Source organism: Fimicolochytrium jonesii (assembly GCF_025526975.1).
Source record: "Fimicolochytrium jonesii strain JEL569 chromosome Unknown EV422scaffold_1, whole genome shotgun sequence".
In the NCBI taxonomy this organism is placed as follows: domain Eukaryota; kingdom Fungi; phylum Chytridiomycota; class Chytridiomycetes; order Spizellomycetales; family Powellomycetaceae; genus Fimicolochytrium; species Fimicolochytrium jonesii.
Genome location: NW_026515668.1, coordinates 72771 through 96160, shown reverse-complemented (window position 1 = coordinate 96160; position 23390 = coordinate 72771). Strand labels below are relative to the sequence as shown.

The 23390-nt window shown below is 53.5% G+C and overlaps 7 protein-coding genes across 7 annotated transcripts; 5 read left to right on the top strand and 2 right to left on the bottom strand.

Annotated features, from left to right (window-relative positions):
- Window positions 1–4059: 4059 nt before the first annotated feature.
- EV422DRAFT_562615 (uncharacterized protein) lies at window positions 4060–4809 on the top strand (the record flags this gene model as incomplete). The annotated part of the gene is made up of 1 exon (XM_053071971.1): window positions 4060–4809. The coding sequence occupies one exon, from the start codon at window positions 4060–4062 to the stop codon at window positions 4807–4809; it is 750 nt and encodes a 249-aa protein (XP_052929803.1).
- Window positions 4810–5315: 506 nt separating this feature from the next.
- EV422DRAFT_1150 (armadillo-type protein) lies at window positions 5316–10282 on the top strand. Its single transcript, XM_053064631.1, has 15 exons — window positions 5316–5815; window positions 5909–6010; window positions 6074–6146; window positions 6216–6322; window positions 6386–6501; window positions 6568–7531; window positions 7603–7888; window positions 7972–8228; window positions 8316–8529; window positions 8600–8829; window positions 8902–9355; window positions 9430–9616; window positions 9712–9808; window positions 9876–10000; window positions 10082–10282. The coding sequence occupies exons 1-15, from the start codon at window positions 5729–5731 to the stop codon at window positions 10104–10106; spliced, it is 3324 nt and encodes a 1107-aa protein (XP_052929802.1). The 5' UTR covers window positions 5316–5728; the 3' UTR covers window positions 10107–10282.
- A 310-nt stretch (window positions 10283–10592) lies between these two features.
- EV422DRAFT_562613 (uncharacterized protein) lies at window positions 10593–12092 on the top strand (the record flags this gene model as incomplete). The annotated part of the gene is made up of 4 exons (XM_053071970.1): window positions 10593–10838; window positions 10942–11459; window positions 11543–11744; window positions 11817–12092. The coding sequence occupies 4 exons, from the start codon at window positions 10593–10595 to the stop codon at window positions 12090–12092; spliced, it is 1242 nt and encodes a 413-aa protein (XP_052929801.1).
- A 925-nt stretch (window positions 12093–13017) lies between these two features.
- On the bottom strand, window positions 13018–14688 carry EV422DRAFT_562612 (uncharacterized protein; the record flags this gene model as incomplete). The annotated part of the gene is made up of 1 exon (XM_053071969.1): window positions 13018–14688. One exon carries the CDS (start codon window positions 14686–14688, stop codon window positions 13018–13020), a length of 1671 nt encoding a protein of 556 aa, XP_052929800.1.
- Window positions 14689–15739: 1051 nt separating this feature from the next.
- Window positions 15740–17330, top strand: EV422DRAFT_1055 (uncharacterized protein). The gene is made up of 5 exons (XM_053064546.1): window positions 15740–16155; window positions 16298–16391; window positions 16482–16595; window positions 16679–16760; window positions 16836–17330. Exons 1-5 carry the CDS (start codon window positions 15921–15923, stop codon window positions 17220–17222), a joined length of 912 nt encoding a protein of 303 aa, XP_052929799.1. The 5' UTR covers window positions 15740–15920; the 3' UTR covers window positions 17223–17330.
- On the bottom strand, window positions 17307–19152 carry EV422DRAFT_510634 (acyl-CoA N-acyltransferase). Its single transcript, XM_053068944.1, has 6 exons — window positions 18867–19152; window positions 18584–18608; window positions 18404–18494; window positions 18194–18326; window positions 17973–18124; window positions 17307–17889 (listed from the first exon to the last, which is right to left on the bottom strand). Exons 1-6 carry the CDS (start codon window positions 18917–18919, stop codon window positions 17801–17803), a joined length of 543 nt encoding a protein of 180 aa, XP_052929798.1. The 5' UTR covers window positions 18920–19152; the 3' UTR covers window positions 17307–17800.
- A 49-nt stretch (window positions 19153–19201) lies between these two features.
- Window positions 19202–23074, top strand: EV422DRAFT_992 (WD40-repeat-containing domain protein). Its single transcript, XM_053074576.1, has 13 exons — window positions 19202–19639; window positions 19765–19868; window positions 19967–20215; window positions 20294–20780; window positions 20858–20957; window positions 21030–21142; window positions 21204–21265; window positions 21348–21464; window positions 21529–21695; window positions 21772–22140; window positions 22278–22385; window positions 22478–22564; window positions 22655–23074. Exons 1-13 carry the CDS (start codon window positions 19433–19435, stop codon window positions 22849–22851), a joined length of 2367 nt encoding a protein of 788 aa, XP_052929797.1. The 5' UTR covers window positions 19202–19432; the 3' UTR covers window positions 22852–23074.
- Window positions 23075–23390: the final 316 nt, after the last annotated feature.

Below are 23390 nucleotides of genomic sequence, written 5' to 3'. Positions count from 1 at the left end.
CAAACATCCGCCCACTCCTCCATTGGGGAAGCTTTACATATGAGGTTACTGTTGATGTATGCATGATTTGGGATGAAAAGAACATGGCGTAAACGAGCTATGGCGAGGAGACGTAAACTAAACAGGGGTTCCATTCAGAATCAGCTGGTGCATTTTAAACACAATAGTGTATCGATAGCCCGGTTGCCACTTGCGAACCATGTGTTCCAAAGCAAAGGAGCGAATGAACAAAATATCGCCAGGTTGAAAAGGAATACGCAACCCCAGACCGGGAAGACAGAATTTAACGTCTTTGAAGTCGCCGAGGCACACGACAGCACACCATCCGTGTTTGGCGTCCTTCAGGTCACGATGCTTGAGAACGTACTCGTGGATGACAAGCACAACCATCGCGAACGAATTCTGGTAGGGGTTTGAAGCCCAGAATCCTTGATGCTCTGGTGCCATCCGTTTGAACGCTTCCCGGTATTCTTTTGCCATGCCCGGGTCGACCTTGTCGAACATCAGACTAACTGAGAAACAGAGCCGCCGGAAGACCTCGGAGCACAGAAAGCTCTGAGCCGCTGTGTGACGGTAGACGGCGGATTCGGCAGAGATGGAAGGCACTGTTGCCGCTTGCGCTTGCCAGATTCCCAGATTACATGCTCCGTATTCTTTCGGTTGCCCTGGGAATGTTACATGACGTGCATCGTCCATCTTCAGTAGGCTGGTTGGGTATTCTACCATCATTTGCTGGATGGCTTTGTTCAAATCGGCGATATTTGTCGTATGAACGGCGTTATTGACGTACGCGAACAGCGGGAGGCCCTTTGCATCTTCTGCAACGCAGATGGCTGGGGATTGGAAGTGCATTGGACCTTTTCCTCGGAAAGGAAAGCATTCCTATTTAGCTCATACCTCTATCCAAGACCGGGTGCTGGAGGACGGCAACGAGATCTCGTTCATATAAACTCATTGGGGAGTCTTCTTTCTTATGACGTTTCCTTGTTTCGTGATTGTGTTGGGTTGACGTTTAGCGGAAAGCGTGGGTATCACGGCGTCAAGATCGAAAGCAGCGATGCGCATTCTGCTTTTGTTCGTCAGTTGCCGTAGGAGGTTGTTGAGCCATCGTTTCTTGAAACGAGCGTAGTCCGGCGGAATGGTTGGTGTCTCTGGGTGATGTGTTGGGTAAGCCAGTGACCCACTGGACGATATATACCACACCACACCACACCAGCCTACGGCCGTAGCGTAGCTTCCCCAATGAACGGCCACCGCTTAGTTCAATGAGATGGACACACCACACCAACCTTGCAGGCGGGGCTTCTGGGTTTTGGTGACTTCAGCCGTGTTCTCTTTGTTGTCTCGTTTCCGCTTGGTCATGGCTAGCGTACGTAATAGCAAACAATGAGGCGACGGCACCCTGATACCCAGTTCAAATGGATAATAAAGCTTACCCTTAGATATTCTTCGTTGTATTGACGACGCAATGTTCTACCCTTGTCGGCGATACCTCCTTCTCCTTCTCCGAGAGAGCGCGCGGGGGACAGAGCGACGATATGAAAGGCGAATGGGCCACGGAATCTTGGTCTTGATCTTGAAATGCTGAGATTGTGGAGGGAAAGGGTGTTTGCCGACGACGCAGCGGATTCATATGTCCGAGCCTTCAGACTCCTTGAGCAGTCGCGCAGCGTTGGAACGTTGTGAGAGCTTCGCAGGCAGCGGTGATTATTCTGCGCGGAAGGCTGTTATTTCGCGCGGAAGGCTACTGCGGTGATGTTATTTCTGGCCAAATCGCGGCAACAGCTTGTAGGATCTCCTTGGACCCCGGGATCCCCTTGGACTCGGTGACATTCGCTCACTTATTGATCGGAGGCGAGGTATTCCAGAAGTCTCATTTCCGAGAGTACGTCGGCGCTCTGCGCACCTTTGGTCAGATACCGATAGACGAGACGTGTGAGAGCGAGTAGAACTTTGTATAAACTCAATAATGCCTATACTCAAACACTATCAGATCGCTTCTAGCTTCTCTTCTATAGTACAATCCAGCAAGCCCTCTCCGTACTCCGGTGAAAAACCAATCACAGTGAATCGTATGATGTCGTTTGTTTTCGGCGTTACTCTCGTTTTCCAGTGTGTAGAATTCCACAGCTTGAATTTCACAAGATTCCCATGGTACTCGGTGATAACGTCGAAATATGTCGGGTTCGCAGGAAAGGTGTACACGACTCTTCCGATGAACGACTTGCCAGCGAGCGTGAAGTAGGAAACGTTGGCGCAACTTGCGGTGTCGAGCGCAGCGAGTAACTTGATGATGTCCGCCATGGCTTTTCCGTTTACAGTTTGCAGAGGATCGAGGATGGAGAAGCAAGGCCACCTTTTGTTCTCTCCAACGATACCCTTTGCGCAGTAGGTTCCCTGAGACATCTAGCCGCGGCTAAATGTTGCTGGGAAGACCTTCTCGAGGTATCATCGTCTCGATACTGTTACTGGCTGATCAACTCACTCTATAGAGAAGCGCGTGAATCCTCCCACAAGTCGGCTTTCGGCTACTGTCTCCGAGAGATGCTGTTTGACCGGCTCCACGGCCCTGGTTTCACTGTCAAACAACGCGTCGGAGTTCTGGATTCGATTACGTACAACGCATTGTGCCGTCAACTCAGTCATATATCCCTAACCGCCTCGTTGCGACGACAACAGCAATGCCCCATACCTCCACTGGCTCGGACACAAATACATCATATATTACTTTGAGGACTATCTGCATTTGCCCAAGGCAGGTTTAGCAAAGAACTGTCAGCTAAACGAACATGCCACTAGAGGCGGGAGAACTTTGCATACATATCATTTGGGGAACGAGTACCTCATAGGATACTCAACAGATCTGTCTGATGTCTTCATCAAGCATAATGATATTTCCGAATGGAAATATGTCAACCTTTCAACGAGCAATACACGAACGAATGTAAACGGCAGGGCATTCAACCGGATAATACTTCAAAGGCAACCCATCGCGTGCATCAAGATCCATCCTAACCGCTACGTGCGATGCATTCGGTCGTATCACGCGTTGCGCCGGCTGAGGCGTGCTCTAAGTAGTGATCGCGCCAAGGAGGCATTCAGGCGCTGGAATGACGCACTCTGGGCGCCTTACGGGGTTTTTGTAAACAAGACATTCCACGACGGTGAACTACAGTTAGCTAACCGTGCATGTACATTGCGCGAATGAGCCTACGAGAGCAGCCTATGTGCCAGCGCACGGTAAACCTCAACGACGCTGGCCACGATTTTCAGCTTGATGTCCTCATCTGCATCCGGAACTGGCGTGCTCATGAATCGCCGCAAGCGTTCGTTGGCTACGATCGCCACCATGCGTGTATCCGACGTCCTGAGCAGATCTGACAGGATCTCCTTCGCTTCGGTTATGTTCGTCTTGGTGAGAGGTATGTCATATTCATGGAACTCGGTCATAAAGCGGTGCTCGGTATCGAGGGACAGGACACCTAGAGAAGCCATGACTTTTGTTGTGCCGGCGCGTTACCCTTTATACGAATACCTGCACTCCACTGGAGGTCGCGTTTTTTTTATCATCGCACGTCCACAAGCACACCATGGTGACTATTATTGTCCTGTTTGTGGCCCTGCTCTGCAGCTGTCTGATGGCGACCGGGTTAAGCGGCGGGTGGTACTTCCTCCGCCCCAAGACTGTGAGCAACGAGAGCAGCACCCCGCCCAATCCGAGAGCAGCACTGAGGCTTCAGGCGGAACCACGCCGGCGCCTGACTGTCCGCCTAACGAGACGTTCACCCAAGGAGGAAACCGGGCCAATGGAGCGAGATTGCGGGATGCCCCAGTGACTATTACACCGGGACGTTCTCCAAACAATTTTGCAAACCGGACGGGACCTGGGGCACCGATGCGGAGTCGTACGTCTCTGATTGCCGTGCAAAGAAATGCGATGCGGACGGGGGGTTTCCCGAGCTGTCCGTTGGCGGCTACAGCGAGGCGCCTTGTCTGACTGGTTATAGGAGCATGCGGAGGACTAAGTGCACCCTTCAGGGGTTCGAGAATAGCAGTACAATGGACGGATGCTCTCGTGCGACAGACTGCCCTAAGACCGAGGTCAACGGCGTAGTGTGGCCGGCAACCAAGTCGGGTGAGAAGGGCGCGGCCCCGTGTCGGGTCGGCTACAGCGGCCTGCGATATGCGCTGTGCAAGGAGGACGGGACTTTCTCCAACTACATCGACGACAGCCAATGTGTGGCCTTGCCGCAAGATTGCAAGGACACTAGTGGCCTCTGGACTCCGGTCCCGGATGGCACTGTGCAATGGGCTTCATGTCCGTACGCATTCACCGGGAAACGGTCGGCCAAATGTGTCAACGGCCAGTTCGTGATCGATCAATCCCAGTGCATCCCTAAGCCTACGCAATGCCTGGATAACGGCACGTTCCCCACCAGAGGCATCAACTATACGGCAACGGCATCATGCCCTGCGGGCTACACCGGCAGTCTGCTCGGGACGTGCATAGATACCGGCATCTGGGATACAAACACGTCAGGATGTGTGCCGATGACTTGCCCATCGGACGGCGTTTTCGCAGACACGAAGGTGGACATGCCTGTGTCGGCGCCCTGTCCCACCGGCTACACGGGACAGCAGACCTCGAAGTGCGGGACGAACCTCAAGGTCGAGCCGGCCGACAGGAGTAAGTGCGTGGGATCTCCTCGCGACTGTGGGACGGATGTGCACGATGTCCTGGCGATGTCCGAAAGCACGCTCGACTTCGGACACAAAACATATAGAGCGAAGAGCGATGAATCAACATGAATGCTAAAAATGCTCACCATCCATCGCCCGCCCCGCATTCAGAGTTACGAGCGGACTGCTTTGCGCACATATTCAAGAAAGCCGGCCAAGGAACTCGCCAAGTCTCCTTCACATGTTGCTTTCGAGAGCACTGGCTTCACCTCGCACATAATCATGATGAAAGATGGAGGAGCTTGGGGATGCACGCAACCAAAGGCATGTCTCGATCCACTTTGTATTGTGGAGGGTGATGTTTGCGAGCAATGACAGCATATCTAGATGGACTTGACTGACGAGACGGGTTGCCGACTCGGAGTGTCGGTCGAAAAGAGGAGAGACTGGTCAGTCCGATGGCTAGTTCTGTAGTAAATGCCATTTGACGTGCACGCTCTATAAGGGTGTAGAGGCTCTGCATCAATGAATGTCAACGTTTTGGCTGAAGGAAAGGCGCGGAAGAAGACCGAAGAGAACTTGGATGAAGGGGAACAGAGGATTCCAAGTCAAGGATAGCGGGCGGGGTGGTGGGGACAGCGCGTAAGGAAGCGGTTTAGCAGCGGTTGTTTATCCAGCGAGCGGATCCGTCTCGAGGGCCCTTTCCCAACCCCCTCCCGGTCCTGCCTCCATGCCAACGCAACCGTTTGCCGTGCGCTTCCTGGCACTAGCAACCAACCCCTTCCTCCGCCACCAGCCTGCGTCTTCTGTTGCCCACCACAAGTGAAGCCGCTACATATACCTAACCTACTCACACGGACCAGGTGTTCACTGCAACCGGTCCATTTCGAACTTCCTTCCGCTTTCTCCCACAACTTCGGGAACGGGACAGCCGTTACTCTCTGAGAAAGCACAAACGCTCTTGGGATATACAGGAACAGGGCGGGCTACTTCACCAGCATCGACACTTTCACCTCTTCGACTCTGTAAATTGCTTCATACTATCACGATGGAGGGCATCTTGGACTTTAGCGGTGATCTAGACACTGGGCTGTTCGACGGCGTCGTTAACGCCATGTTTGTGTATGGGCCAGAGGTAAGGACAGGGTCATCTGCGACGCAGACCTCTTTTGGTGAGATGCCAGGAACATGAATGTGTAGGGGGCACTGACACTGATGCCCGTTGCAGCAATCGGTGGCGAATACAGTCCTCGAGCAATTCAGGCAGCACCCCGACGCTTGGAAGAGGGTGGACGCTATCCTTGAGCGGTCACAGGTTTTGCAGTCCAAGGTAGGTGTCTGGCAAACTTCTCTGGGATCGTTTGATGGGCACCTCTCACCGTACCTCTCGCAGTATATCGCACTGTCCATACTGGAGAACTTGATCAAGAGCATGTGGAAGATCCTGCCGGAAGATCAGCGAGCAGGTACGTGGATCGGATACACCTGGAAGAGACCACTGGCACCCTGCTCAATCAGTGTCCCACAAACCCTAGGCATCAAAAATTTCATTGTTGCTTTCATCATCAAAAACTCGTCCGACGACGAGACACTGGAGAAGAACCGCCTGCTGCTTTCGAAATTGAACATCGTTTTGGTGCAAGTACGTATTCTGCGTAATGCAAGGGACCGATTGTTGGCATGGCTGACGAAAACGCTTTCAAAGATATTGAAGCAGGAGTGGCCACATAACTGGCCGACGTTCATCCCGGAGCTCGTCACAGCCAGCAAGAGCAACCTCTCACTATGCGAGAACAACATGAACATCCTGAAGCTGCTGAGGTATGTTGTGCTTAAGTTTTGACCCAGCTCACCACTCTGTGGGCTCACATCCTGATTCTTCTACAGCGAGGAGATCTTCGACTTTTCCGCCGAGCAAATGACGTCCGTCAAAGCGAAAAACCTGAAAAACACCATGTGTGCCGAATTCTCCGAAATTTTCCAGCTCTGCCACGAAGTCCTCGAAAAGGCGCAGAAGCCGAGCTTGATCAACGCGACGCTGGAGACATTGCTGAGGTTTCTTAACTGGATTCCGTTGGGGTATATCTTTGAGACCAACCTTATTGAGGTTTTGGAACGGCGGTTTTTCACCGTTCCGGTGTTTCGAAATGTGTCTCTGAAGTGTTTGACGGAGATTGCGGCCCTCCAAGTCCACGAACCGGCGTACGATGAAAAGTTTGTGAAGTTATACTCGATCACCGTGGAGAGCATACCAGCTATGCTTCCTGTGGAGACTGACCTCAAAGCCACTTGGGACGACCTTTCGGACAACGACCAGCAGTTCGTGCAAAACCTCGCTCTCTTCCTGACCAGCTTCTTCAGTGCACATGTCAAGGCGCTTGAATCCGCCACCCTCGTAGAGACGAGTCTGAAACAACATCTCATCATCGGCCACCGGTACCTGCTCGCCATTTCCGCGGTCGACGATCGGGAGCTGTTCAAGATCTGCCTGGAATACTGGTACAAACTTGTCGGAGAACTGTACGAAGAAAAACACACCTTCCCCGGAACCGTCGAGGTCCCCCTCCTCAACCTCGCCGGCGTCCGTTCCTCCTTTGGCAACAACCAACCCATGAGGAAGGACATGTACCCCGAAGTCCTGTCCCGGCTGCGCACCATCATGATTGAGCAGATGGTCAAACCCGAGGAAGTCATTGTTGTCGAGAACGATGAGGGAGAGGTTGTGCGAGAGTCGTTGAAGGAGAGTGATACGATTGTGCTGTATAAGAGTATGCGGGAGACGCTAGTGTATTGCACGCATTTGGATGTGGAGGATATGGAACGGATCATGTCGGATAAGCTGAGGGGACAGGTGAGGTTCCCACTTCTCATTCGAACATCTTTCTCGAATGTCAACCCAACTCAGATATCCAATTCCCACAGGCCGACGGCTCCGAATGGTCCTGGACAAACCTCAACAAGCTCTGCTGGGCAATCGGCTCCATCAGCATGGCCATGTCAGAAGAAGTCGAGAAGAAGTTCCTCGTCACGGTCATCAAGGAGCTCCTCAGCCTGTGCGAGATCAAGAAGGGCAAGGATAATAAAGCGATCGTTGCGTCGAATATCATGTATATTGTGGGGCAGTACCCGCGGTTCTTGAAGGCGCATTGGAAGTTTTTGAAGACGGTTGTGAATAAGTTGTTTGAGTTTATGCATGAGATGCATGAAGGTAATGTGCGAGCAGTGTTTGTGAGCGTGACACGGTAAATGAGTTGGTGGAACTTACACGTAACTTTGGTCTGTTTTCTCTAGGTGTACAGGAAATGGCATGCGACACCTTCATCAAAATCGCGCAAAAATGCAAACGACACTTTGTCGCCCAGCAGCTGAACGAGCACATGCCGTACATTGACGAGATACTCGACTCGATGGATATCATCACTAGCGATCTGGCTACCCCGCAGCTGCATACATTCTATGAAGCGGTCGGGTACATCATCTCTGCGCAGTCCGAGCGCAGGGCGCAGGAACGGCTTATTAATCGGTTTATGGAGGGGGCCAACCGCGCGGTACGTTTTGAAACCGATCACATTCGTTAGCTGGGAATTATCATACCCTCTGCTTTCCTCATCACCCCTTTCCCTCTCAAATAATAGTGGGACAACTACATAGCCCAAGCGCGCATCGAGCCCAACATCCTCGAAAATCCGGAAACGGTCAAGATGCTCGCCAACATCATCAAAACGAACATATCCGCCTGCACGTCCGTCGGAGCTACGTTCTATATCCAGATTGCGCGCAACTACCTGGATTTGCTAGCGCTGTATGCTGCGGTGGGCGGGTTGATTTGTCAGCAGATTGAGGTCAAAGGTGAGTCAATCTTGGATCTTTCTTGGGCATTTGAACCAAGATTTTTAATCAATTGTATTTGTTCATGTAGGATACATCGCAACGGTAACACCAACAGTCCGCGTCCTCCGCACGATAAAAAAGGACGTCCTCCGGCTCGTCCAAACCTACATCAGCAAAGCGGAAGACCACGCCACCGTCATGCACAACCTGATCCCGCCCCTCCTCGAGACGGTGCTAAGCGACTATGCGCGCAGCGTCGAGCCGGCGAAGGATGCGTTTGTGTTGCATGTTTTGGCGAATATCATTAATAAGCTTGAGGTGGGTGGTTTGTGTGTGTTTGTGAAGACGTTTGTTGAGGTATGACACTGACTTTTTTGAGTTGTTTGTCAGAGTGCTATGAACGAGCAGGTTCCTGCCATCCTTGACGCTGTGTTTGAATCGACGTTGAATATGATCAATAACAACTTTGAGGATTACCCTGAACATCGTGTTGGGTTCTTTAGCTTGATGCAGGCTATTAACAAAAACTGTTTCCAAGGTGGGCAAAACGAGCTCCCAACATCTGCTTCGTATCCGCTTTACCTGCTGCTGAAAAGATCCTTGATTTCAGCCCTCCTCCGCCTCCCACCCCCCCAATTCCGGCTTTTCCTCGACAGCATCGTGTGGGCTTTCAAGCACACGATGCGGGACATCAGCGACGTTGGCCTCACGATCATCCTAGAGATGTTTACAAACTTTGAGAAACTGGCCGACCCCGTGACCGCGAGCGGGTTCTACCAGAGTTACTTTTTGAGTCTGTTGCAGGATGTGTTTTTTGTGTTGACGAATCCGTTTCATAAGAGTGGTATGTATCGGAGTGGGTTGTGGTTGGGATTCAGAAAGGCACGGTTACTGACTTGTCGGTGATTTATTTATTAGGCTTCAAACTCCAAACAATGATCCTCCGCGAGATGTTCACCTTGGTAGCCGACACGACGCAGCCGCCGAAGCTGACGGTGCCGCTGTTTGACCGCGCGCAGGTGCCGGATCCGACTATGACCAACCAGCGCTTTGTTGGGGAGTATGTCATGGATTTGTTGCAGAGGGCGTTTCCGCATTTGCAGAGGTGAGATAAGAGAAAACGCTGATTTTGTATGTTGTTGGGGTGGAAGGTTCTTCGGGAGTGTGTAGCTGATACGACTCTTTTCTGATTTGGTTCAGCGCGCAAATACAAAAGGTCGTCGTAGCTTTATTCACCACCTGCTCAGACGAACCGGCGTTCAGGACCAATTTGCGTGATTTCTTGGTTACCTTGAAGGTATGATGAAATCACATCCCCCGGTTGCACGCGTTGATTGTGAACTGACCCTGCTTGTTGGATGTAGGAATTCTCGGGCACGGATAACAGCGAGCTTTTCCTGAGCGAGCGGGAAGCCGAGGCGGAACTGAAGAAGAAGAGCGAGCTGGAGAAGGCGTTGCAGGTGCCGGGGTTGTTAAAGCCGAGTGAGATGTAGGTTTTTTCGTGACGGAGTTGTGGCTTGGATTTGGGTCTTTTTTCGCTGAACATGTTGATTTTTGCTCTTTTTGGCAGGCCCGATAACGGTATGGGGGAATGAACGAATGGACTCATTCCGCGTGCATGAACCAGCGCCTCCCGACCCGGCAACCACACAAACACATATAATCGAACATACAGCGGAGAAGATGGGAGAGGAGGGACAGTTGGTATCTGATCTTCTTCTGCTCCAGAGATTAACAGTCTCACCCCTTATTCCTCGCCCCTTATTTCCGTACACATCGCATACCCCTGCTGCAAATACTTCGCACCAAACACAACATATCTGAGTCATATCACCCCCCCCCCCCCCCCCCCCCCCTCCTCTCCCTTCACTCCCATGGTCGCGAGTTGGATTGAGATTTGCGTAAATGGTGGTTGTACGTAGGCTGTACATTTCAACATTGTGCTTATGATGGTTAGGGGTGTGTGTTGGGGGGTTTCCATGTGCTGCATCGGACATGGCCGAAGAACGCGTGACCGAAGCGGTTTTCACAAACTCCGTCCTCTCGATCTCCCATGGCGCCGGCACAAAACGATCTCCGCAATGCCTTCCACAGTCCCCTATACCTCCTGGATAACCTCCCAAGCAGCTCCCTCGAGCATCACACTCTTCGACATCCAGCTCCGTAACCCGGAAATCGTCCTCAACGCGCATCCCCATCGCCACGCCAAAGCAGGCGCGCAGCTGGATGGATATGTACGCTTGCACCTGAAGACCGCGTTGAGCATGGTCGCGGCGATAAAACTGAGGTTCGTTGCGGGCGCGGTGGCGAAGCTGGATGAAGTCGAGGTGGGTGGTGGGGGGTTGCGTACGTAGTGGAGGGGAATGGGAAATGGGAATGAGAACGTTTCGCGTTTTAACCCAGTGATCTACGGACAAACCCCCCGCGCAGTTCAACGTCAACCTCCGCGGCCCGCAGAAGCTCATCGACCGCACCATCACCCTCTATTCCCACTCCGATGCCTCACCAACCCTCACACCCCGCAACCACACCTTCCACTTCGGCCTCCAGATCCCTTCCCACATGCCGCCGTCGACATCAACCCCACGCGCGTTGATCCAGTACGTTGTGCTCGCGGCCATCGAGTGGCGGAGTGCGACGGTGTGTGGGGTGCGCGTCCCGTTTTGGACGTGGGAGGATGTTGTGACCAAACGGGAGGTGCAGGTGCGGAGGGGGCCGGGGAGGGTGGAGATGGGGCGGGTTGGGGGCTTGGAGTTTCTGGAAGGGGATGGGGATGGGGATGGAGAGGGACAGACGGTGTGGATGCCCACGGCGGACGTCAAAGTGGTCATCCCGACCCGGATCCCGATCTCCGCGGAACGTGTACCGGTGACGATCGAGTGTGCGGCGGAGGTGGCGGTGGAGCGGTTTACGTGGTCGTTGAGGCAGGAGTCGCGGTTTGAGTTCTTGTACGTACGTGCCGTTTATCTCTCCTTTCTGCAATGAACGATCGACGGGTTGAGACTGGGGGCTTACTCGCAACTCTTTGTAGGTATAACCTGGCAGTAAGAGGCCATCTCCGCCCACCATGGGGCGCCTCGGAACCCAAACAGCTTGAGGAGATTGAGGTCCTGCATGAGCTGTTCACGTATACCCCATCTGGCGGGGATACCGAACAAGAACGTCATACGCTGAAGGTCCCGTTTCTGGGCGATGATCTGGATCGTGACGTGGTGGCCGTCGAGAACATCGAGGTGGGGGTTTTGGTTTCCGTTTTACACGTCTTGGCAACTTCCAGGGACATGCTCACCATCCCCATCCCACAGACAGAGGTAATAACAATCCGCCACTACGCCCACCTCACCCTCACCCACCGCCCCCCCAACTCTTCTTCACATACAACACAAATCGACATCCCCATCCTATTCTATCAACCCTCCACACTCCGTTCATCCCATGACGACACAGAAGACTTGTATGATGGGGGCGAGGCGAAACCGACGGCGGAATGCTTCCTCCCCCCGGGTGCGGAGGCGTGTGTGGGGAATGAGCCGGGGGAGAGGTTAGGGGACGGGGAGGGAGTAAGGAGGCGGAGGGGGTGAGTGGGTTATGTTTGGGAGCGTTGAGGTTTCGCCATCTTGTTATTTGGTGGTCTGAGGGTACCTTTTTGGAGTATCTATTATGAAGAGTTTGAGTTGAGTCAGCGTGCATCTGCTGTGCGCCTCCGTGAGCAAGTGGGAACGGACACCATTTTTGGGGCTTTTACCTATCTTACAACCTATGTTTTACGCTCGTAGAACGGACGTTGGGACTTTTATGGCTAAAATATATTCGAATCATTTAAGGACAAGTTCAAAAGAACTCCCTTTTCCATGCAAAGGTTGAACGTGATGGAAGATACATTAGTAAGAGGCGCATATAAATGAATCTTTACAATGCTCGTGCCGCACGCCGCTTCTAGTGTATATGGTGCTTTCACACGGTTTTTCTGTATCAAAAGCTAGCGTTCAATCCTTCCATGTCCGTCGGGATCTGCTTTCCATTCTCATTCCTTCGAGACGATCATCATGTACTTTTCCCACATTACACCTTCGACAAAACTGTTCGGGTAATGTGTTGAAGAAGATAGTTGATCGCCGGACGCTCTTGTTGCGGTGTGGAATGAGTAGCTTGGGAGCAGGGATGTGCGGCGACGAGGCGGCACCGTGGGATATCCAGCTGTCATGCCGATTGTTCATTGAGTATGACTTGTCTTTCCAGAGCACTCCTCCGAGACATTGTTCCGTAACGTAATGAAGATGATGTTGGCATCTCGTCTGGATTCGCGGCTCGCTGGATGATGAGATGTTTCGTTAATGCAGGGATGTCAGGGATGAAGTGCCACCGTATCCAGATGTGATACCAAAGTGTTCACTGCTCGAAACCCAGGAGCTTCTCATGCCGTTGTGTGAGAAGGCTTGGGATTCCCAGAAGTTCATCCCCCATTTCGTTTCGAACACCCATCCGCCGAATGTTCCTTGCGCACGCTTACGAATCAAAATGCACCGCAATCCTTCCACCCTCCCGAGACGCCGACATCAGCAACCCCGCCAACCCCTCAAACACGCCGCCCTCCCGCAACGCCGCGGCCGTCATATGGAAGTCCCATACGGGCGCCGTAGGCGGCGGCGGCGGCGGCGGCGAGTAAATCGGCGGCGAATTTATTGGCGGCGAGTACATCCGCTGATCCGCGGTGGTGCTCGGAGAGTAGGCGTAGGGGCGGAGCATGCCGATGGGCGCGGCGTTCGGGAGCATGTTCCCGATATTGGGGAAGGTCAGGAATGGATTATGGGTTGCGAGTTGGGTGCGCGGAAGGGTGTGTCGCCGGATGGGGCCCACCACGTCCGGGGGTTGAACTTCCTGGGGGGGCTTCCCGTTTCCGTGGTTGGTGTCGGGGAGCACTGATTGCGTGCTCATTCCGGGGATTGCTGTCATGAGATTGCCGCTGCCATTGCTCGATCGGCTTTCTTGATTCACGAGTTCCGACGATTTCTGAATTCCGCCTTGATCCAATGGCCGGTGTCCGCTCGCGCCGTTTTCACCCCTGGTCCGCACACTGCTCGTGAGTTTCACTGTTTCGCCAGCACCAGTCGGAGACCGAAGTCGCCGATCGTCACAGCCAAACATCATCGTGTTTCTTGCGAGTCGTCTGACCGTCTTAAAACCTTGTGTTTCCAGCGCCTGCAAATTGCGGTCTTGCGTAGTCGCTTTAGTGCCGACTCCTTGTTTCCGCTGGCTCAAAATCTTTTGCAGAGCAACATCCATCTCCTCACAGGGAGGAAGCGTGCGATCGGACGGAAGCACGGGCGCGGCGGGCTCTGTGTTCAGATCGTTCACATTGAGGTCTGAGTATGAGTCGGAGTCATCGAACGTTCGCTGGCTGGCCCTATCAGTGTCGCTAACTGCGTCCTCCTCATCTTCGTCGCTGGTCGCGTCGGAAAAGATGTTCACGGAGCTCTCCGAGATCATGTGTGCCGTGGCGGGTGTATCTTCCCGCTCGTGGAGGCGGACGTTGGGTGCCTCTGTTTCCATAGCCATCTGTTTGACTGCATTGTCGCTGGCGGGTTCCGTTCGCTCGGCCGCCTTGTCCGTGATCTCGATTTCCTGGCTCTCAGAAGAATCCTCGACATCGCTGATCTCTGAGGAAGATGGACTTGGCCGCTCCTTCCTTTTCCCAGCATTCTGTTCTGGTGGTTGAAGGGTTGGAGTCTTCTTGGCGGTTTGCCTGGTTGCAGCCTTCTTGACGGATCGAGTTCCGTGCGCTCCCCACGTCTCACTCCCCGCGAGTGTTGCTCCTTGTAGCTTCCTTGTCTCAACAAGCTCCCGCAATACTGCAAATCGCTCATCTTTACTCAAGTCCAGCCCATCCTGTCGCGTGCTCCTGATATAGTGGTTCAACGACCTGAAACAGGTGGCTATGGATGTGGGAGGGTACAGGTAGCCATCTTTCCTTTTGAGCTGACGAAAGAAGCCTTGCAGAAAGCCGTTCAGCTCATCGAGAGTCATGCTTGGCAGGGCCATGGATGTGAATTTGCCGTCGGAGACTTCGGATGCGTATTTGTCAACGGCGTTAAGCCACCCCTGAACCTGCGGCCTAACATTTGGCGGTACTGCCTTGGGGGCAGGAGGGCAGGAAATCTTCTGAGACTTCCGAGGCATGGTTACGGTCAAGGCGGGTAGATCTGGAGCTTGAGTTTCAGTGAGTCAAGAAAATCGATAGCGCCGACACCGCTAACTGGGATTTGGAAAGGTGACCCCGATTGGGAGGCTGAATGCATAGTAGTAGGCGTGAGCACGCTCACCTTCAGTTTTACTCAAAACAGCTTCCAATTGGGGGGTCAGGGTGTCAACACTTTCCTTTAGTGTGTGCCGACGTTGCTGCTTCTCGTGAACCGCTGGAACGCAAACCCTTTGAAAAACAAACTCTGAGAAAAAACGCAACCCAAGAGTCTGTTCCCTTGAGCAAAGTCGGGGGGGTGCCTTGCAAATTGGACGAACAGGGACAAAAACTCTGGACTTTCGACTGACGGCATGTGACAAAAAGGGGACACGCTGAGGTGCCTCTCTGACGACACAGATAGAGAACCCCGATGGCGGATTGCTGCATGCCCCACGTCATAGCAGAAGAAGAACAGGAAGGTCCAATCTTGGCCGCTGCGGTAAAATGAAAAAGTGACGGGCGAACCTGTCAGTGATTTTGCATCCGAGACCTCGGAACACGGTGGCCACACCTGAACGCCGAACAGCCGGTTGAAGATGACATGTTTTCAACGGCGCTTTGTTCCATACTCAATATTTCTTACAAGGAAAAGCGGACAAGAAAAACGTTGCACGGAAAGCAGACATCTTCGCCGGCAAGTTTGTATCGTAAGTATGCTTCGATTCTCAGGCTCTCCATCTGCCCTCTCGAACTATGCGTACCGACAGTAATGCGATGGTTTGAGCAGTGCTGTGCCGCCGCGTCCCACTCTACCTCCTCCAATCCAATAGTTTTGCTCCTGATCCACGAAACAAAACAGGCGCGATGAAGTCAGACATATCCGGTTTGAAGGGCCATTCACAACCCGGCAATGCGAACTTGCTGTTACTCTACCAACCATTTGTGCACCAGTACATAAGATGGCCTCCTGAAGCTTGAGCTCGTGCACGGACAGCCCTCATAGACGAAGAAGAAGTCTAGCGATCGATCTTCATGGAGCCAAGCGTGTCAGGGCCGAATGGACGAACTTCCGGTCTGTTCGCAAAGCCAAAACTTGGGAGGAAAACGCGTGACATAAGCCGCTGTCATTCCTCACACTGTCAGTCGTTCGTCTCCGCCTTTCTCACGGGAACCCGCATCTCTTAGGAGATAGCCGCGTTAGCCAGTATCTAACATCACCGACTCCCCAAGGATGACCAGCACGGCAGGAGAGCCCATTGGAGTCGCGACCCTTCACAACGACATCACGGGTCCTATAGCATGGGATTCCGGCCGGACACAGAGACGAATGCTGTCGCATTATGCGGAGGGGTCACATTACAACCCGAGTGTCCCGGCGGTCAGCGGCACGGGGAGATATGCAAGGATCGGGACGAATACAAGGAATGCGAGTGATTTGGTTTTTGCGTTTGGGAGTGTGCAAGATGGTAGGTGTGGCCTTGAGAGGGACGGTACATGACACGCACGCATGTTTTGCATAACCGCTTTGGAACTGGCGGGGGAGAAAGTAGAGAGTTATGCGAGCCGTAGCTGATTTATTTTTCTTGGTTTGATCGCCACTTTGGGCAGATGTACAGCGGTATCGCACAGACGTAGCCAATGCGGAGCGCGAAAGAAGACAGGCGGATCGGGATAGGAGGACGGAGCGCATTCAGCTTCGGAGGTCAGTAAACGAACGGCTTGGTGGAAGAGCGGAGAGACGGTGAATCCCAGACTCTTACCAAGCGCTTTCTGATACTTTTCGGTACGGCAGGAACTGGCTAACGAACATCGATGCTTCGCGCTGGGACCGCATGGCGGACCAACAGGACCACGCCGAGCGGGTGTTGGACACTAGGCGTGCGTCATGGCGGTCGGGACTTAATGGGTAGGTAGGTGTGCGGCACTCCGTTCTGGAACTAAGCTATGATCCCACTCTTTCCATGTCTAACGTTGGTTCCTTTCCCGCAGAGGTGGATACGACCCCGTAACGACTCGGTACGCGCCAACGCCGGCCGGGAAAGATCTCGCGGCGAAGGATCAGGAGGATATGGTATGTACGTTACGAACTCATAGCCAAAGGAACTCTGGACTAACGAAACCCATCCCACACTCCTGCAACGTGCAGCGCCTGCTCGCCAAACGCGCAACAAAGCTCTACCTGCACAATAACACCTTCGATCCGATCCGCGGGGAGGATATCCAGGCGCCGCCAGCCGCCGTCCCAAAACCAAAATCACAACCAGCCGCCGAGCCACAAAAGACACCTTCAGCACCACCGTCCTCCGCCCCGCAACCTACTCTCGCGTCGTCAATACAACAACAACCGCAAGAGCAGAAAGCGGTACCACCTCGCCGCGCCCCGCGCTTCCCCGTCAAAAGCGCCGCCGCGATGCTCGCCCGCATCGTGCCGCCGGATACCCCCGCGTACCGCGCCGGGTTTGAAGATGCTGTGCGGGAGATCAGGGCCGCGGCGGTTGCTGCGGGGCCAAGTGGCGGGAGTGGACGGAGGTGAGTGGGAGGGATGCGCACAAGTGGGAAAGCAGGGGTGTAGCGTGTATGGGTTTAGGACCGAAATATATAGGATTGTTGGGATCAACGCCCAGTGATATTTTTGGTGGGCTGGCTGTTTTATCATCGATATCTTGGGCGGATTGGGTTGCTTCGTAATGGCCCAGTTTGGAGGTGCTAAATACAGTACACCGGATTACGCCCACTTGAGACCGTCCTCTAATCTCTGATCTCAAGTCGACGGGAAACCCGCAGCTCGTTGTTGATCAGACTGCTAACTATAGATCCGCTACATGCTACGCCGAAGGAGCCCCCATGACGGATTGTCACCCCTCTGCCTGCCATAGTCGACTTGTCGCGTGTAAGGCTCCGACGTCTCATCGGATTCGCCATCTCAGCGCACATGTCTGCGGTCGTTGGCATTGAGTGTGGGAACGGAGACGGGAGGGTCCGTGAAACCTCCCTTATCTGCGTCAGATTTCTGGTCCATCTCTCGCCCGCGTTGCTTGCCGTGAGAGACGCGGGGTAGGCGACACGACACAATGGCCGGAATTTGACAGTCTTGGTGGTATCTAGTCCTGATCACCACTCGAGATCTTCAGGCCGGACCGGATGCGGCAGCGGGACGATGCTTTCCTTTCTCACGTCTCGCGGTAGTGCTTTCCTCATATCTGTCAATACGCGAAACGCCCATTAGTCAATCAAATGTACCCTCTTGCCACGAACGGAGGGCTAAGCGGGACTGTGATCGTACCAAACGCATCTTCAGTAGAATCATCAGGTTCTCCACCGCCGGTGTAGTACTCCAGCACGCGGCGATAGACGGAGTATCCGAACTTTTCGTACATCCCTATTGCGACTTTGTTGGAGACGCGGACAAAGAGGTCGACGAAGAAGGCGTTGTAACTAAGGGAATGGGGTAGTTAGGGGCATGGGGCGGGGCGGGAAGAGGATGCGAAGATGTGGAAAACAAACATTTTGTCGGAAACGGTTTCAAGTATCCCCATGAGCTCCTGCGCGAGCCCTAGCCGTCGGAACTCGGGCGCTACTGTGAGGGCTGTGACGTGTCCATGCCATAGTTTCCCACGACCTTCTGCTTTGCCCATTACTGGCGGGAATAACAAAGGTACAATTAATTGAGATTCTACATTATGAGCAAGAGATAGATGCGCATTCTAACCGTACCGTATCCCATGCAGGACCCGCTAGGAGCCTCGGCAGCGACAAAATAGTCTGGCCATTGTGCGAGATATTGCAGATAGAACGAGATGTTGTACTGTTGCGAAACTAAGGGTCAACGAGTTGTTCTTGGAATGCGATGCACCTGGTTGGCATGCATCAAAGAAGACAGTCCACCGAACTCACAGTTTCCGTCAGAGGATCAAGGTTTCTGTAGCGTGGGAAAATGCACTAATTTCAGTTATGGGAACTCTGACAGCCAGCCCATCACCGTCCCGGCGAGTGCCGCATACAAAGCAAAGGGTTTCGCCCTATTTCCCTTTCCCCGCCCTGCTTCGCAGACCATATCGTGCCCGTCCCCTCTCCCTTCAGCCTGAGACATCTTGGCCGGTTTGACGCGGACACTATTTTCCGGATACTAGTGCGCATAAATCAGCCCCCGAGTTGATGGCCAAAAAGGGATACGTACACGTTGTTGAAGGAGAACAGGTCGTCTGCGACGAACCGCCGTAAGGTTGTCATATCGAGTGTTGGGACGTATGCAGTGCGTTGCCGGTTGATGTTGTGCTGTTTCCTCCGAGTCCGTCCGTCCTTCCTCTCAGGAAGCCAGCGCAAACCACCGGTCAAAAGCGGTGGGCGCCCGCCTAATCAAAAAGCCAGCACGCTCCGGAGGCGATTCTAATGTCGCGCTAATCTGGGCATCGCGCTTTTGCATCCGCCTCAAACAGCCTGGGATTCAGGATGCCTTTGTGATGTGAAGTGGAAGCTGTCGGAGGGTGACGGGCCCTTGCGCCGGACGAATACATACACACCTCCCCAACGGACTGACTGCCCCCCCCCCCCAAGATCACCGTGACATAGAACGGTCGCCCAAGCACCCCGGCCGACATTCGGACGTTTGAAGTCTACGCCGAATTCACCCTCGCTCGTTGCCAACCCTCTGTACTCGCGCATACACTTGAGCCAGATAGACCGACATTCACAGGAACACCCTCGGTCATCCCAGATTTCCCCTTCTGTTGACCATCCCCCCGTATGTCAGGCCCACAAGGCCACGCAGGAGGCCGCGGTGGCGGTCCGCCGGCAGGTGGCTCCGCGGCTTCTGAGGGCATGCATACGGCGGGCCAAGAAGGGGGTCACCCTCCATACTCCCTCCCTGGCGTATTACACTACCTCCAGATGGAATGGCGGCGGTTCGAACGAGAGCGAAATGAGTGGGAAATTGAGAAGTCTGATCTTAAGGTATGCACGTTTTCGGCAGAGGAAGCAAGCATCCGATGCGCTGGGAAGCCCACTTCCGAGGCACGGAAGAACAGGTCTTGAATGTGAGAAGATCCTCACTCGGTGTCCTCACTTCCGAATTACAGGCCAAGATCGCGTTTCTAGAAGGCGAGAGAAGGGGAACAGAGAACCTACGAACTGATCTGATGCGGAGAGTAAAGATGCTAGAGTATGCGTTACGGCAAGAAAGGTATGATGGTCGATGTCATTCGTGCTGTTCTCCGTGTCCTTCAGAGCAAGCAACAACTGACCAGATGACTTTCGCGAACCTACGTATAACATTTATAGAACAAAGTTTACTAAACTGCAACAAGAGAAACGATCATCCGTCACGGCCTCTGATGATGCTACCGCTGCGAGTCAGAACAATGCTGCTGCCAGTACCGCGACCGTCTCGGAACCGCCAGCGGCATTGCCGGAAAACGTGCTGGCGGCGTCCGCGAATTATGGAACGCTGAACCTGGGAGGCGGGCTAGGGACATCGTTGAACTACACGAAAGGCTTTGGGCATGCGCGTAGCAAGGAAATCCTGAAAAAGTATGGATGGCTATTAGGTGCAATCTTCAGTCGTTTGGATAATCCCTGACGGGTCGCTATTACTTTCCTCTTAAATAGTTACCTCAAGGAGATGGGGTTCTTGATGACCACGGGAGGAGGACCGGGCTCTGAAACAAAATCAGATGATGTCGGAGACGACATCTCGATCGATTCACCATTGATGGGACGACCCCCGGGAAGGGGAGGAGAGCAGGGGACCGCTGGAGCTCCAAATGAGACTGGAGCTCAACGGAGCGTCACCATCGGGCGGAAAGCGACGGCAAAGATGTTACCAACGAAGGAGAATCATCTTTCCGTGCACCAGGAGCCGCCAGCAGAGAAGAGATCGCCCCCAAAAGCCGCTCCCTCCCTCGAACCTTCCATAGATCTCTCTTCCCGAACCAGCGACACAAAGCAGTCTGATAATCACACGGAAAGCAGGCCGCAGAAGGAGGTCGTAAGGGCGGAACCGACTGCTGGACCAAAGTCGAAACATGAGAAACGAGAAAATGGGAAACTTCCGCAAGGGTCGCGCAAGCCTACGGTGCTGGACGACGGACGACTGGTAGGGAAATGAAGGCATTGAAGGGGATCAGAATGGATCACAACGACCTAACATCCTTTTATTTGGTGATGAAATAGACGGCAGATGAGATGCATGAACTGAAGCTCACTCCTGAGAAAGTGAATAAAGTCATGAGCAGGATAGAGGGCAAACCTGCCAATAAAAAGAAGAATAACGGTAAGGGAACGCGGCAATCTGCTTATTGATCAGAAGGCCCTCGTGACGGGCTAACATCCCCTGATATCCCAGAGGTGGCAAGTTCCACCCAAATACCATCTGTGGTTGGCAACGCGATAGGGTTCGAGAACGATGGCCTGGCGTCATTAGCTCTGAACGACGAGGACACGAACGAGGGGTCGAAGGTGGGAGGTGCTTCGAGATGCTTCCCATGTCAGCCGAGTTTACTCACGATCATCGCAGAAGAAAGGTGGGAAAAAGCAACTCGGGAATCAACGGATATGGCGGCCCAAAGTTCTGCTAAGAAAGTGAGTACAGAGGAATGCATGAACAGCGATATTCAGAGGCGCGTGGGTAACTGATGCATGCCGTGACTCCTTTCTTGCACAGCCACCTCGACTCGATCCGAGCTGTTGCGTTCTCTACTCAGGATAACGCATTCGTGACCGCGTCAGAGGACGGGACGGCAAAGATATGGAATCTGAGTCGATTGGATGAGCGGTCGAGGTATGATTTTCTGGATTCGAGAGGGGCTGGTGCAATTCCGGCTCATTTTTTTTTTCTCTCTCAGAGCGTCAGCCGAGATAGAGCCGCTGCATACATTGCGTGGACATACGGAGCCATTAACATCACTGGCCCTGTCGGCCGATGGGTCTACATGCTTTACAGGGAGTGTGGACGCGACGATAAGAGCGTGGCGGATACCACCACCGTCTAGGGATCCATATGGCAGCTACCGTGAGTTCCACCATTGTCGTGCAGCAGTCACTATGTGCAGGCCTCTCACACCATACCTCCGTAAATTTCCCATCAGACGAAGCCAACCAATACAAACTTCACACCTACGTCGGCCATTCCGACGTAATCTGGGACTTGAAACTCCACCCGCTCCCCCAGCAAAGCCCCTGGCTCGCCTCCGTCTCCGGCGACGGCGCCCTCAAACTCTGGAACACCACCCCCGACGAATGGGGCCTCCGCACGACCCTATGGTACAACGGCGCGAGCCACGGCGGCGCAATCAACGAGCCGGGGGGCACGACCGAGGGCCAGAACCCGACCTCTGTCGACTGGATATATACCAACCTGAATCGGCTGGCGGTGTCGTATCAGAATAGTATGGTGAAGATCTTTGACCCGGAGACGGGGCAGGAGGTGTTGAGGTGTAAGAGTGATGAGAGTTATGGTAGGTTTTTGGGTTTTGGGGCGATGGCGAACGGGACGAAGGTGCTTGGAAATCTTGGAGCACGTTTTTCCTGCCTGTTAAATGGCCTCACTCCATTGAGTATTATTCTCATTTTTTGCTTTGTTTTATCACGTTAGACGGCACCGTACGGTCCCAAATCAACAAGGTCGTCGCGCACCCACTGCTACCTCTCCTCGTCACATGTCACGAGGACCGCTATGTCCGGATCTTTGACACGAATACAGGTGCGTTCGTCTTCCTCTTTCTTGCGGTCGTTCTTGATTGATCGTCATTCAGCCACGCCTAACTCGCAAAACACTTCTCTCTTTTTCGACAGGCCAATGCATACATTCCATGATCGCCCACCAAGACTCAGTCTCAACAGCCGATATCTCCTCCGATGGGCTCGTGCTCGCCACCGGAGGTACGTGAAAAAACCCGCAAATCCCCTACCTGCATCTCACCCTAACCCCACCCCACTCCCTCACACTCACACACCTTCGCTTACCCTCAGGCCACGACTGCTCCCTCCGCTGGTGGGACCTCTCGACCCGCAAATGCGTGCAAGAGTACACATCGCACCGCAAAAAGAACGACGAAGGGATCTGGGCGGTCAAGTTCCACCCGGAGCAGACGCATCAGATGGCTACGGGGGGTGCGGATGCGGTTGTGAAGGTTTATGCGTTTGAGATGGGAGGTGCGGGGTCGTGACCGCGGGAACCTTGAAGACACCACACACACCCAAGAAGGACGCCCCACCTCTACCCAAAGGAGAAGTGGGAAGACACGCATCCCGAACGCGGTCGCAGGGACTGGCTGGCTGATACCGGTGTTGAGACTCCCTCCCCCCATCCTGTGTGCATCTCGGACAGCCTCCCCCCCACCTCGTCGCACACACCCTTGCATCCCAATCCCCCCGGCATCCCATACGGAACGGCTTTTTGTGTACATAGGAAAATATCTCTCGGACTCGAAGCGGGGGGATGGGGGGGCAATACACTTGGGAGGCCTTTTTTTTTTCTTCTATGATTTTTGCTTTTCTCTTTTTTTTTTTTTTACATAGCCCCACTTATTTCAAATATTAAACGGTGAATGCGTTTGAGAAAACGGGAGTTCTGGAAACGAATACGGTGGGGGGGTTGGATTTGTAGTGCGAATGGGAAAAACGATAGATATAAATATGTATATTCCCCAAAATGGGGTGGAGATTTCATGCGAGGATTCGGGCCTACATTCGGGGCTATATGGCT

Coding starts and splice junctions, on each gene's coding strand:
- EV422DRAFT_1150 (XM_053064631.1), top strand. CDS start 5,729: ATGGAGGGCATCTTGGACTTTAGCGGTGATCTAGACACTGGGCTGTTC. Junction 6,502..6,567: donor AACATCCTGAAGCTGCTGAG/GTATGTTGTGCT, acceptor ATTCTTCTACAG/CGAGGAGATCTTCGACTTTT. Junction 9,356..9,429: donor GAATCCGTTTCATAAGAGTG/GTATGTATCGGA, acceptor TTTATTTATTAG/GCTTCAAACTCCAAACAATG.
- EV422DRAFT_1055 (XM_053064546.1), top strand. CDS start 15,921: ATGACCAGCACGGCAGGAGAGCCCATTGGAGTCGCGACCCTTCACAAC. Junction 16,596..16,678: donor TGGCGGTCGGGACTTAATGG/GTAGGTAGGTGT, acceptor CCTTTCCCGCAG/AGGTGGATACGACCCCGTAA. Junction 16,761..16,835: donor CGAAGGATCAGGAGGATATG/GTATGTACGTTA, acceptor TGCAACGTGCAG/CGCCTGCTCGCCAAACGCGC.
- EV422DRAFT_992 (XM_053074576.1), top strand. CDS start 19,433: ATGTCAGGCCCACAAGGCCACGCAGGAGGCCGCGGTGGCGGTCCGCCG. Junction 20,216..20,293: donor AGCAAGGAAATCCTGAAAAA/GTATGGATGGCT, acceptor CCTCTTAAATAG/TTACCTCAAGGAGATGGGGT. Junction 21,266..21,347: donor CCCAAAGTTCTGCTAAGAAA/GTGAGTACAGAG, acceptor TTTCTTGCACAG/CCACCTCGACTCGATCCGAG.
- EV422DRAFT_510634 (XM_053068944.1), bottom strand. CDS start 18,919: ATGACAACCTTACGGCGGTTCGTCGCAGACGACCTGTTCTCCTTCAAC. Junction 18,495..18,583: donor TTGATCCTCTGACGGAAACT/GTGAGTTCGGTG, acceptor GTTTCGCAACAG/TACAACATCTCGTTCTATCT. Junction 18,125..18,193: donor GAAACCGTTTCCGACAAAAT/GTTTGTTTTCCA, acceptor CCATTCCCTTAG/TTACAACGCCTTCTTCGTCG.